The sequence below is a fragment of the Chroicocephalus ridibundus genome, chromosome 1 (assembly GCF_963924245.1).
Source record: "Chroicocephalus ridibundus chromosome 1, bChrRid1.1, whole genome shotgun sequence".
NCBI classification, from domain to species: Eukaryota; Metazoa; Chordata; class Aves; order Charadriiformes; family Laridae; genus Chroicocephalus; species Chroicocephalus ridibundus.
In genome coordinates this window covers 114,655,222-114,669,634 of record NC_086284.1, presented here as the reverse complement: position 1 = coordinate 114,669,634, position 14,413 = coordinate 114,655,222, and the positions used below count along the sequence as shown (strand labels likewise).

General features: G+C 36.2%; 1 protein-coding gene across 5 annotated transcripts in view; it reads left to right on the top strand.

The window, feature by feature from the left end:
- The window catches only part of GBE1 (1,4-alpha-glucan branching enzyme 1), a 387,946-nt gene that overhangs the window by 263,131 nt on the left and 110,402 nt on the right, over positions 1–14,413 (top strand). For 4 of the 5 annotated variants that reach the window (XM_063347765.1, XM_063347776.1, XM_063347794.1 and 1 more), the window contains one exon: positions 7,357–7,472. In XM_063347765.1, the coding sequence (XP_063203835.1) occupies positions 7,357–7,472 (116 nt within the window). The remainder of the gene's footprint in view (positions 1–7,356; positions 7,473–14,413) is intronic. The other variant, XM_063347805.1, reaches the window with a different exon arrangement.

Below are 14,413 nucleotides of genomic sequence, written 5' to 3'. Positions count from 1 at the left end.
TATGAATCAGAAATTTAGGACTAATATCTTAGAGTAGCTGTATCTAGATGTTAACGAAATGCAGCAGTGAGAAGTCAAAAGACCGAAAAAACCACCTCACTGTAATGTGGAAAAACTGCATTTGTCCTATATATCACATTCATCAGTCATAGTAAAGTATTCGTTCCCAAAGGGGAAGATAATGTACTCTGAAAGCCTAGAGGAATGGAAGACTGTCATTCCATTCAGATGAGCTTTAATAGTATCCTGATGAGAAATTGGGTTACAAAAGCCTAAGATTTAGATTCAGGTTACTACAGATGTGTTTAATTAAAACTGAATCCCTTTAACCTTTCCTTAAGGTTTTCAAGCAGGTTAAAGTCTCAAACTAAATTTATGATTATATTGTATTTAAATTGAATATCAGGATTGTTTTTAATAAGAATCTTTTTTTATAAAACTCAACTTTTTATAAAAAGAACTGTAATTGAACCATGTGAGGGTGAAGTTGGAAGTATACAAAGAAACAAACATGGAACTTAAATGACAGCAGCTCTTTCAGTTTTAAACTGAAATATGATGTCATAATATAAAAACAGTCAGTTCATGCTTTTTTAGTTCTCGTGTAGGGAGATGGATAGCAATGTTTTCTCATACTGTTTTACTTAATACTATGGTGTTGTCTGTGAGTCTTTAAATGTGCGATGGAAATACACAAGAAATGACTCAAAATATTAGTCTCTGATAATCTGATAAGTTTTTGAGGATCAAAAGCTAGTAAAAACTAACATGGCAAGTGCAGGCTGTGTTACAGAGAACTTAAACTTCTTTCATAGTTCATACTTAAGCTGATAGTTGATAATATGAACTGTGCTTGATAAACATGAATAACTTATTTCTGTAATTGTATACATGTGAAGCCTCAGTCTTGCAAATGTAGTTTTTTGTGAATGACTGTTGTGCTTTATAAATAAAAGCTTTGATATTAAGGTATTTTTGACCCAAATAGTGGTATTTTTGTACCTCCTTCTGAGACACCCGTAACGAATGGTGTAGCTGCTATTCATAGAATAATTGTTAGTACTGCTGTGCATTCTGGAAAAAAGCTAGAATCTAGTAATAGCACACAAATCTGTATTTGGATTGGAGAATGAAAAACATAAATTCAAGAATCGCAATACTTTAAGAGTTCTCTTTTTCTCTCCAATTATGGAGTTTCAAAGAAGAGACAAAGATATTAAATCTGTTGGTGTTCTGGTACGATGCTTACTTTTTCTGAAAGGTATTGAATGGACATTCAAAAACATTAAGATTTGTCAATTAATACTGTTAGCCGCTCAGTAAATCAAGTGGATGAGGCAGTTAACTGAATTTCTGATACTAGAGGCAGTATCAACATTATAGCTACCTTAAAGAACTCTCAGTGATAGCACACTGAATATTTTATGTGCGTGCTGTATTGCTGAGGAACTTGGTGACTACTGACACTTTATTGTTACTTTACAATCCACTATTTCAAAATAAGTCAGTGAACTGCCGAGTTTTGAGGGTAACCCATGAAACCTTTTTGGCAATTAGAACACTCAAAATGGTATTTGACTATGCAGAGACTTAGTGGGTTATCTTTAAACAATATTTTAATTAAAAAAAAAAATGTTACTGGCATTAAGAACCTTGGAAGAGTAAGCATGTGTATGCTAATTTGGAAGTCAGTATTTGATATAATACATTGTTATACTTGTGATTTCTGTTCTTTAGTTCCTTCTTTTCCTTGTCTTCCCTTCTCTCCCTCCCAGCTAACGTTGGATCTAAAATGTTGATCACTCTGGAGCGTCTCTTTGTTTTGGTTTCTGCTTCCTTTTTCTTGCAGTAGTGGGGAAGGCTTCTGCTGGGGCTGGAGGATGAAGGGGAGGGTGCGGTGGTTGGTTTTGGGGGCAGTTTTATTTATTATTTAAACTCTGACAGGCTTCCTTCAGGGTGAAGGAAGGGGAACTTAAACCACTACCCTCATAATTTGGATATCTGACAGTTGATTGGAAACTTTTCATATCTTAGAATGATTTTTTTTTTTTCCCCAGACTTGACTCAACCTTTTACCTAAATGGAGCTTAGATACTACTATGATATACTGAACTTCTTACTACTTTCTTCAAAGCTTTTCATAGAAGAAGACCTAGATTTCACAAGCTAAGTCAAACAGTACTATACTTCTGTGGCTGCAGACAACTGAAGGCAGTAGACTGAAGTATAAGCTGTTATTAATATCCAGGGAGACGTCCTATCTGAGAAGTAATGACATTTGGGTTTATGTCAGTGTTTGAGCTGTTTAATCACTTTTTAAGCAGATTATGTTAATGACCCTGCTATTGAGCTGTTGGAAACTTGGCAATGTATAAGGAAGACAACCTAATAAGCCACTATGTAGAACTGTTTAGTGTCCTTAAAGAATCTCTCCACTTATGTTCTGATTTCATATTCCAAGCAAATGGTATAAAAGTATCTTCTGAGATAGTGGGATTTCGATGCCTCTTCACTTGTCTGAACTTGCCTCTTCATTTGTCTGGTATCTTTTCCTCAAGGAAGATGTGTGAATGCTTGCTGGACTCTCTATTCTTTGAGCATCTTTCAGTTGATCAGAATTATATGGAATGTAGAAATATAATTGCTCTGAGATGATTTTATTGCACTTTAGAATTCAACCTCACTTCATGAAGTTTTTTCAGTTTTGAAAAAATAATTACAAGATAGCAGTAATGTATCAGCACTTACATTGGAACAGGTGAATGATTTGGTCAATATGCAAAAAGTACTCCTTTCGCCTCTGTGAAGCAAGAGGACTATTGACTTCTGATATGAAACTCCAAGTTAAGCCATGAGCCTCAGAGCTGTATGCCTTCCAATACTTGCCAATATATACTTGCCAACGTAGAAATAAAACCAGGTGCTGGAAGAAGTCAATTTATAGTTTAGCTGGAAGAACTGCATTTAAATTGATTTTTTTAGTGATAAATAGTAGAACCAAAGCCATTACAGCTTTGAATTTAGTTCTAGATTAAAGCTTAGTTCATGATTCTTTGATGCTAAAGGTGCAGATCTAAGCAAGAAGTTCCCTTGTGCCTTGTGTTTCTGACATAGGATGTAATATTTAAATAGTTGGCTGGTTTTGGAAGATCTAATCACAGATGAGAGAAACTAAAAATACCAGGCTATTCAAAATGTCTTCCGTGTTGGATTAAGACATATCTGGAGCCTGAACTTCTGTGTAGAAACTCTTGTCTTGTGTATGGCTAATGGGATTTATGTGCTGGTGTCCTTTTTCCTAAAACTTATTCAAGCTGATTATTTGAGAAGACTACCAGCAGAAGTCTCAGTCTTTTTCTGTTTGTAGCTATCGACAGAGTTCTTAAGTCCCTCTTCTCAAAGTAAGATATTTCTTCTTGTCCTTATGTCTTCAACTTCTGAATAGTCTGCTATTCGGTTTTTGGTTGTGGGGTTTTTTAAGGTGGTGTTTTTTTTCCCCTCTAGGCATTTTTGGCTATGTTTTGCTGAAAAATCTGAAAACTAAGCAGTAAAACTGAGAGAAGTCTGAGCCACTTTCTCTTTGAAAGAAGCCTTCAGTTTTCAGGGTGTTCTAACATTTTATGCCTCTTGCCTTAATACAAAGCAGTATTTTCTGTTATAACCTTCCTAGACAAGTTCCTCTGCAAGGGTAAGTAGTAAACAATGGTTAGAAGTAGGACCATCTGGAACAGATGGGTATTGCTTTGCATTTATTCTTAAGTCATGAGCCATGGACACCTAGTAATGAAGAACTATAGCTGAGAAGAGGAAGGATTAACAGTAGCATCCGGTATTGCTAGCAGGTAGAGGGGAAAGTGTAAGCAACTTGAGCAGAATTGTTAAAGCTGCCTCTGGAGAGCATGCTTAAATGATTAGAGAGATGCAACCATCCACCCTCTAAAGGAGGAAAGAGGTATGGTTGTAAGAGAGGTCATGAGAAATTTTTTTGGAATAATGTAAGAATGTACGTAACAAATTCAACTTCAGGCAGCTTCCCTAAGTGAGTTTAATAGAGTCTGGGCCGAAGACTTGCTGTAACTTTTTATTTTGTTCATACATAATGGTCAGCTTAATTTCTGATACTAGAGGCAGTATCAACATTATAGCTACCTTAAAAACTCTCTCTTAAAACCTTAAAAACAGTGATAATACTCTGAATATTTTATTTGCATACTGTATTGATGGGAAACTTGACAACTACTGGCAATTTATTGCTACTTGCAAAATCCTGGTATTCACCAGGTATCATCACTTCCTGGTATGTTTGATTTAGTTCAACTGAACCTGGTGAATGTTCAGTTAGACTTATCACCTGGTATGTTTGGTTTGGTTCGGTTCATGCATTGTAATCAAGAGATACAGCTCAATTGGAAAGAATTTCATGAAAAGCAGTGAACACAATCATGTATCTATCATGGGGGTGAAGGTTGTTGAAAGAGTTGGTTGTAATTCCCGTAAGAAGGTCTTGACTATCATAAATCCTAACAGGTTCCTTAAAGTAGTCGTCTTGCAACTTCTTAAGGTGTTTGTTAACATTTTTCATCTTTCTTGTTTTCCCATTTTTGCCTGAAATGTTTATTTTGGACAGTTTATCTGTTTGCAATTTAAAAGAAAATGAGTTTTAACTTTTTTCCCAAGCCCCCAAAATCCTAGTGATGTATTCCACACCTTTTTACTATTCTGTGACATAAAATAAGTAATATACAGTGTTTGTACAGTATAATACGTATGTGTTTGCAGTCTTGGCATTCTTTTAAGGAGGATTGCTTTATCGCTAAGGTATTGTTTGTTCGATGTTGGTCTTAGTAGCATTAGTAGATGTTATTAGTGTTTGTTTTGTTATTTCTTGATTGAAACTTCAGAGTAAAACCAAGGGGGAAGATCCATCTAAATCTTACTGATATACAGGCTCTCCTGGTATTAATCGAGCAGAATAAATACTTTCCTTCTGCTAATGTATGTATTTCGTCTGTACTATCCAGATACCATAATCGTTATTAAAAACTAACATCAGAACAAGAAGGACATGGACCTGTTGGAGCGGGTCCAGAGGAGGGGCATGAAGATGATCCTAGGGCTGGAGCACCTCTCCTATGAGAACAGGCTGAGAGAGTTGGGGTTGTTCAGCCTGGAGAAGAGAAAGCTCCAGGGAGACCTTACAGCAGCCTTACAGTACCTGAAGGGGGCCTACAGGAAAGCTGAGGAGGGGCTGTTTGCAAGGGCATGTAGCGATAGGACGAGGGGCAATGGCTTTAAACTAGAGCAGGGTAGGTTTAGATTAGACATTGGGAAGAAGCTCTTTACAATGAGGGTGGTGAGGCACTGGAACAGGTTGCCCAGAGAGGTGGTGGAGGCCCCATCCCTGGAGACATTCAAGGCCAGGCTGGGTGAGGCTCTGAGCAACCTGATCTAGTTGAAGATGTCCCTGCTTACTGCAGGGGGGTTGGACTAGATGGTCTCTAAAGGGCCCTTCAAACCCAACACATTCTATGATCTAAATAGAGTACTGAGTTAATTGTATTTCTGTTCTTGAACATGGGAAATATTTTTTATAATAATCGCTTCATTGGTTTTGGCATTGCTCTCTACTGTAAAATGAAGAGGTACTAGAATGTTTGTCTTACGTGGTTATCTTTGTCACATTGTGTAGTCTGATTTGTGCCTTTCAGTTTTGTTCCTTAAAGATTGATAGTTCTCAAGTTTAAACAACTGTGTAAGAGCAACTAGCAACTTTGAAAGCAGACTAGTCTTTCTCTGAAACTCAATGAATCTATATATTCTTAAAGAACATTATCTTTCTGTTGCACAGCAGAGAATATTTTTGATTACTGATGTTTAGGAAAATGTTGATGAATATAACTTCTTCACTTCTCTGCCGCCCCGTTGAGATTTCCATGGTGACAAAAGTGATGATCCTGCTCCAGTTACATGTCCAGTTTTTTTATTGAGTTGCTTTTAACCCTGACTACCGTGTTTAGTAGCAGTGTTGATTTGTACTAACTTCAACTAGCCATGGAAGTAGTTCAGGGTGTGAACAGTTTGCTAAGTGTTATAGAGTACCTGCTTAAGATCATGCACTGTACCCCCTTTAAATAGGGTGTCACTGAAGGCTGCTTATTCTTCTTTCACTGAGGTTGGCTGTTTTTTTTACAACAGGACATGGCTTGCAAATAGATTATCATGAAGGAAGATTAGCATATATTGCTTTATGTCTTGCAATTCAATTTTCTGTGTTGACTGCTTTCTTGTTGGCTTAGGGGTCTCTGTTGCCTTGAACTATGTGAGATAGACGTGTTTCGAGGTACAAAAAAAAAAGTAATTTTCAAACTTGGCTTGTCACTTCCTTTTAGCCTAGAAACAATTACATTGCTGAAGTCTTTCAGTTCAGAAGTTTTATATTCAGTCTCATTCATATAAGTTGATCTTGAGCATGCGTACAAATACACAAGACCTTGGCAGATGTCTGTCCAGTTGGACATGTCATAATGACCAACCTTGCATGTCTACAGTGCTCACTGAACGCAAAGAGGACGAAGAATCTTGAATTACAGAATCTAAACTTGGTTCAATAAACTTTTTTAATGAAAAAGGAATCTTCTTCAAGACTTAAATAAAACCGTGGTGTTTCAAGCCAAATTACCTGGCTGTGGTGTCATTGTCTGGTATTGTGTGGTTTCCTAGCCATTGCTATCAAGTTTGTCTGCAGTTTCCCCTTTATTTTTCCTATTTTATACACTTAACGAGTGTTACAAATAGTACACCAGCTTGTCAAAATAGAGGCAGTGAGCAGCTTGTTTGTCCAAACCTGGTTTAAGCATTCAATTTACAGAGGCTGTTTTTGGTTACAATTTGTCCGCTTCCCCTCTCTCTAATCAGCAGCTGCTGATGAGTTTTTTTCCCCATAGAGTAGTAACAAATATCTCTACTGGCTTGTTTAGGATGTAAGGTGTTTGGTTTTAAATCTGCATTAAACACTACTTTCCAGCCATTAATTTTCATACCACCATGATTTTGTGGTATTAAAGTCAGTAGTGATTTTCTGGGGACGAGGAGGTGGTTTTGACTTTGATCAAAGAAGGTAAAGTAGAAACAATTAAATCATTATCAAATTAGAATTGGAGTATGGTTTCCTGGTGAAAATGTTACACACTTTACTGAATCTCTGTTGAATGCCTGTGGTAGTAGTATCAGATATAAAAGTATTTGTCTCTTATCACTGAAGTTTAGCCTGAAAAAGATGGAACATGCTGTTATACCTTTGAATTGTAATTAGACACATTAAGTTGAATACATTTAGTATTATTTCTTATATTGCAGATGGCTGGAATCCATTTTCTCATCCATATAAGAAGATGGAGTATGGGAAGTGGGAGTTGTTCATTCCACCTGGACAAGATGGTTGTTCTCCTGTGCCCCATGGATCAAAGCTGAAGGTGTTGGTTCTAGACTTACTTTGTCCAATTCTTGTAACTCTCCTTACTCAATAGTCCTTCTTGGTTAAATAACTTTTTTCTTCTTTTACTAGTTCTAAGAAGCTGTATCAGCTTAACTACTTGTGCAAACTGACCTCAACGAGTGAAACATTAACAGCTACCTCTTTGTGATGCTTAGGAGGAGGCATTTGTGGCTGAAATGTGGATATAGTGTATTATATCACATTATAAGATGAAAACAGTATTTACGTATTAATGATTTGAAAAATAAGAATTAAGTAGTGTATAGATAAAGTCTTTCTGTATTCGATGCAGCTGCTTGAGATTAAGATCCTATTCAAATCTCAATACCTTGGTAATTTTTGTGATCCTTTTAACCACGGCTTTTCAGGTGATCTTCAGGTGTGTTGCTTTAGCAGTACATGTGACTTCATAAAAGTTCTGTCTGTTCTTTAGGAATTGAGGGTGTTGAGCAGTAGGCTTAGGTGAAGTAAGTTAAACTACATACAGGTGCAAGGAAATGCTTAGTTGTATTTATCAGTTGTATTTAGTGAGTATCCATGAGCATAAAATCCTTTCTTACAGAAATTAATGGAAAGTTTCTTTGAGCTATCAAATGCCACAGTTGTTATGCTTAGTCTTGATATACATAATGACAACTAACTATCAGTAGAGTTGATTATTTCTAGGTGAATACTGATTTCAGTCAGAGATGTACTTTGAGAACTTGAATTGTTGCGGTCAGAGCTTGAATTCCAGAGATATCGGATGCTAACAGGGTCAGTAATGAGTAGTTAAGTAAAGAAATGTACTGAAATCACCTATAGACTAGGAAAATTAAGAAACTAGGAACATTTGTGTAATGCTACTATATTTTCGGGGCTCCCATCAACAAAACTAACATAGTGAAAAAAATCTTCATTTTCTGCTGAAAATCAGCTTAGGTAAACAAGAAATGTGCTGAAACAAAGATGCATAAAAATGCTCTGGAAATGCTTACTCGATGCATGTGCCTATCTCCATGGCTTTTGTTATGGCCAATGAAATTATCACAGTAATAAATATGGATAAACTGAAATTTAGGAATAATCATTCAAGGATGAGAAAGCTGTTTTTGTTTTACAAAGCAGGAAAGAAAACAATTGTCTGCAACTCAGAAGTGCAATGACTATGTGGTAATTTATGAGATTGTAGAATGGTTACTTAATATTTTCCATTATTTTGAGACACAAGTAGGTTAGATTTTTTTGAAGTTGCTAAATTTACCATTTATGTTTTATGTACAAAATTATTGAGCTCACCTACTGTAGAATTTTCTATGCTTAGTGTAGAGGTAAGAGATGTGAATGATGAGGAGTGTTGATAATTATTAGCATAATAACAAAAAGCATATATTCTTAAACATGTTTGGAAAAAATAAGTTTATTTTTTGTTTAAGATTATTTTTTTGTCTGACTAGCTATATAATCACCAGTCATAATCTCCTATTTTTGAAGTACCGGTCTTCATAGTACTTTCTCTCTTTCCATTCACCACTTTCTTTGAAATAGAAACGCCATAAAGCAAAGATTGCCTTGTGCATAATTTGTTTAGTATGCAGAATTTTTGACTACTGATTACTCTTGGTACTGATGCACTAATAAGATGATTTGCTGTAGTTCTGTAGTTGCTCTGAGTCTTCTGAAAAGCCATGAGAGTCCTGCTGACAGAGCAGAATGTCAGTTTGGTTTGCTCTTTTAAGTTATTTTAGGGTTTTTTACCTTGCCATTTCTTTAATCATCCTTTTACATGGTTGTTTTTAAGCAAAGATGTATGCAGTTGTCACTGACACTCCAAATACATGATTCCCAAACAGGCTCATAAAGCTGGACTGTGCTGTCTGCCTGTGAGACAGATTTGCTTTTGAGTGTGTATATTCTTGTCTTTAAAAAAAAAAAGTACAAAGATTTAGAAACTTGATTCACAAGTGTACATAATCATAATTGATGACTTCATCCATATGGAACTGCTCCCAGCCTCAGCTGTAACTTTGCTGATAATCTTTCATGACACTTTGTTTTTGTTCTGTGGTGCCTATACAACTGAATCTAATACATCACGATGTGTACTTTCAGTGTATTTAGATGATATGACTAATGTGGAAAAAAGTTTTCAGTTAAGGTGATTCTAAAATGGTTATCTGTCACAAAAGCCGGAATGAGGTTGGGATATTCCAAACGATAGGGATGTATGTTACCCTCATGCTACGGCTGACCTTTTTATCCTCTCTTATTGTACTAACGGGTTCAGAAAACTACTGCTCTTCTGTAAGTTTTCTTTGAAATACATGGTTCTTTTAGATTATGATAGTTCATGAATGCGTGCATTTTTGGGAACACAAGGATTTGTGTGGTAGAGCATAGTTTTGCAGTTCTTTGTTCATGTAGAAGCTGAAAATATTGTATTGTCTGTAGATGGAAATTACTCTGCAGATTGCAGAGCTAATGTTTAAATACACAGGCACTGTTGTCTACGTGCACTAGACTACACCACAAAAACTATTTCTTTTTGGTAATGAACATATTCCCTTTTTTGCTTTACTAAAGAAGCATAAGGGAATCACAGGTCTTAAATATTTAAGAATAATATTGGTAGAAGAAACTTTAAGTTAAAATAGTAAACTTTAGACATTTATGCAGTGACTTGATTAATCTGCTAGGGGGGAAAAAGTCTCCTCCAGAAGGTCCTTATCTTAAGCTTCTGTCTACACTGTTTTCATCTTTAGTTCTACATAGGCGAAAGCCAAGTTCTGAAGCAGTGACAAGGTCATTCCTCTTAAATAAGTAATTTCTAAGCCAGAATGGGAAATAGATGGAGTGTAGCTGGTGACACTAATTTAGATCAGGTCAAAAAATATTTTTGTAGGAAAATAAATGAGGAGCAGAGGTCAAACATTTGCATGTTCTCAATAGTAGTAGACTGTCTACTGTAGCTCTTCAGGCAGTCTTCTCATAAGTAAACATAAACATTGAAGAAGGTGAGTAATTAAACCTGCTATAGATCTTCTGCTACATTTCTGCATGCAGGGATGGGTGCTTATAACAGTTGAGTAATTCCCTTGTGGATTATGACATCCATCTAAAAAATAAGATTACCTGCTAGAAAAGGGTATTTTATTTTTTCCTTCCCCGATGGATCGTTTGGGAGCTTAGTGAGTTAAGTGAACAAATATGGTTGCTGTTGTGCTTGTGTGATGGTTGCTTTTTTTTAAAACTTCTGACAGATGTCATAAGATGAGCACAGATTAAAAAACCAAAACGCAAACTTTATGCTTTAGTAAATTCAACCTCTTTACCTCTCTTTCTTTATTCTAATGAGGGTAGTTTGAAAAGATTGCCTGTGACAACTAAATTTCTGTAAATGGTTGCATTTTTGCTGTTCTAACAGTGATGGCGGTTGGGAGGGACAAGTGCGCTTATCTTTCATGGTTGAAAATGACTGAATTCTTCCTTCCATGACAGAGTATTCTTAATTACTTTATCACAGTATACAGCAAGCTTTTAGAAAAACTAACATGGATAGGCTTCTTTAGCAAGTCTTGTCATGTGTTGTCATATGCATACAGGAGTTTAATCAGTGTTCCACTTTGTTCTTTTACTATTTATTTATAAATGAGTCTTATGACTGCTTAAAAATACCTGTAAATTAAGCTTTCACTGTAGTCCATAAGATCCTAATTTTGAAATAGTGTCAGTGAAGTTTAGAGGTGGGGACAGTACTGGTAAAAATAGAGATCTTAGTATCTGCAGTAGGAAAATTGTTTAATATTCTTGATATATGCCAAACGACAGGGAAAATGCAGAACAATTGGGAACTGGAAGCAAATAAGAATTCAAACCTGGATGAAAATTTCCAAGTTCATGGCTAATGATCGAGTTCTAAAATATTTTCTAAGAGCTAAATAAGAAAAGATGGGAAGATCAGTACTCCTAAAATATTGGTGATTTGTAATTGAGCTACCTGCTGCCCTGGAACACTGAATAGGAGGAGATCTGTATAGTGGAATCACTAAATCCTCTTCTGTGAGCTGGAGATGATATACGAAAATACTAGTCATTGTTCAACTTTCCAATAATGACAGTAGATCTATGATGTCTGAAATGATTTGGCAGTATGAGAATTTTATATATTAGTAAATTTATCTGACAATGTGCTGGGTAGGTGCATGAAATTAAAACACTGTGTGCCACTAAATATCACTTGGACATTCATGAAATCTAGTTTAATGTAATTGATTCTGGTTACAAAGGTAAGAGTCAGGATGACTGACGTGTCTCCATAAGGCAACTTTTACCAAGAGCGAGGTAAAAATTAGGAAGTTGTCTGTAAAATCTCAGTGGCAAAATTTGTTGATTTCTTGTTACATTTTTTGAAGCCATATAGCTACAAATGGGTAGCTTTCTCAGACAGCTTTTATGTAATTGAGTGTAGATAGGTAAAAGTTTTTTTTCTTAAAAAAAAAAAAAAGAAACTTGTCTTAGAGTTAATTTTAATTGGGTTTTAAAAGATCACTTCTAAGCACTATAACAGCCTTCATAATTTGTCTGTGTATGCTGTCAGAACCAATGATATACAGCTTGGGGAGCAAATAGTGTGAGTTTTCCCTGGAAAGGTCACATCAGAAAATGGTAGAAACTTTTTAAAAACTGTGTTCAGTCATTTGCTAAATCTATCTTCCTTCTTCTCACACACATGTACATCTGTGTGTGTATATGTGTATTTAAATTGTAAACTCTATAGTTTTTTGAGGGAGTATCTTTTATTGTGATGAGGTTATTAGATTTGGTATCTTGTGTACTTGTTAACACAATATTTTTCTATTGATATTCCACTCTAACATCTTTGAGTAGTTTCGGTGATTGCTGAACAGTAGTTAGGTGCTAAGTTCAAGACAAAATTTGGGCTGTCACAAAGAAGAGTCACATTTTTTTTTTATCATTTTGTATGAAATGTTTTAAAAGTTCACTACTACTGGTTTTGAGTAGTTTTCCAGTCCACAGGTATAATCCTTCTTAATATTACAGGGTGCAAAGGAGGAACTGCTCTAAGTCAGAACCGTAACAGATTAATCACAGTTAGAAGTACCTAAAAATTCATTTGTATCCATGAGGTGGTGAGGAGAGTTAGCTGTAAAGAATATTATTAAAATTTCATCCTTACAGTTTTACCACTGTATCCTATACTTTGTAGTAGATCTGCATACTCTGTGTTTAACTTGTAAACCTTGAAAAAGAATCAAATATGGTGAGCAGGTAGGTTAATCAGTGTCAGGGAACCACCGTTAGCAAAATTCATCAAGTGTAATTACTGTCACTGATGAAGTAGATGGTGTTGCAGCTGACCCTACTGGTCAGGAAGTCCAGCAGCATAGTTATCAGACTGGCTTCGAGTTCAGGTCTCATGCCCTTCAAGCAGTCTGCAGTCAGAATGTAAAGGCGTTTTTAATGAGAATGTGGAAACTCGGGAAACTTTCTAATAATGGGATAACAAGCTAGTGGTTAGGATGTTAGGTATAGAAGTGTTAAAGATGTGGTGGGTTTTCTGTAACATAGGATATAAATAGGTTATGTGCAGTCGACAGCTTTTACAAAGGGAGTCTTGCTACCTCTAGCAGAGGTATGAAACAGGATTTCAATGGGAAGCTTCCTGAAGAAGTGTTCACTGTTTTCTTACATGTACAAATACAAACACTTCTGAAGTTTCTTGTATTCACCTCAGCTGGGGGTGTGAGGCATATTCTTGCTTGTAGTCTGCGAATTCGAACAGTGAAAGAAACAAGTGTTCCGCAGCATCGTGGTATGTAACCTGTGCACAGGAAGAGGCAGACATGGCCCTCCTGGCACTTTCAACTTTAGGGAACAGGACTTGAGTCATTTAGCATGCACGCTTCTAGACATCAGTGGTGCTGAATGTGAAGTAAAGCATTAGTTAAATCTGTGGCAATACCCTTCATGTTTCATTGCTTGATTGTGATCTATGGAACAAGTTATTGTAGACTTCTCTGGGTTACAGATTAGATTTATATCAGGAAGAGTTGTTATCTCATTGGGAGATGAACAGTCTCTTGACTTTTCCTCTTTGGCTTTGGTAAACAAGGTGCCAACTACTTGTGGACTCATAGGAGAGGTTGTAGCAGTGATGAAACATTGCAATGCAGTAGACTCTTGTTCTTTAGAGCCTTTTTTGCAGACTGTGCTCAGCACTTCAAAATATTCTTCTTCAGTTATTTGGGCAGGCTTAGTTCTCTGGTGACTTGAAGATTGTGCAATTCTTTGGTAGGAGGCTTTGCTATTTAAAAGTATTTTCCTTTTAGTTTATGCATACAGAAGACTAATTGTTTCAGTTGATATTAGGTGTGTGTTAAGCAAAATATTGTTTGGGGTTTTTTTTTGAGGAAGAGGGAGAGATTTTAAAGAAGGGATCTTGAAATGGAATTTGAAGTCTGGGAGTCCATATAAAATATATATGTAAGCATGGCTGTGGTTTTTTAGGGGAGTTGGTTTTATTTTGAAGGTAGGGCCACTAATTAGGTAAACCTGACATTCTCTTCAGTGTGACATACTTCAGTGGTACATACTTCTTGATTTCCAGCTGTATTTGTCTATAGACAAATAGAGAAGATTATAGGTCAAGGAGAAAGTGGAAGATAAACTTTAGTATTCTAATGGACTTATTCCACGCCTTGGATGCCCAAGTCTTGTTAGATGGAATCTGTACCTGCAACACAGCCAACACCAAAGCTGTTTGAGGAGGACTTCTCTGAGGCATTATGATAAAGTATTCAAGGCATTCTACTTTAGACTATCAGAAAGCAGTTAAGTTAATGTACCTAACACTGTGTGGAGAGGGTCAGGTGAGCTCATCCCTAATGGATGACCTCAGAACAGAGGGGACACATCATG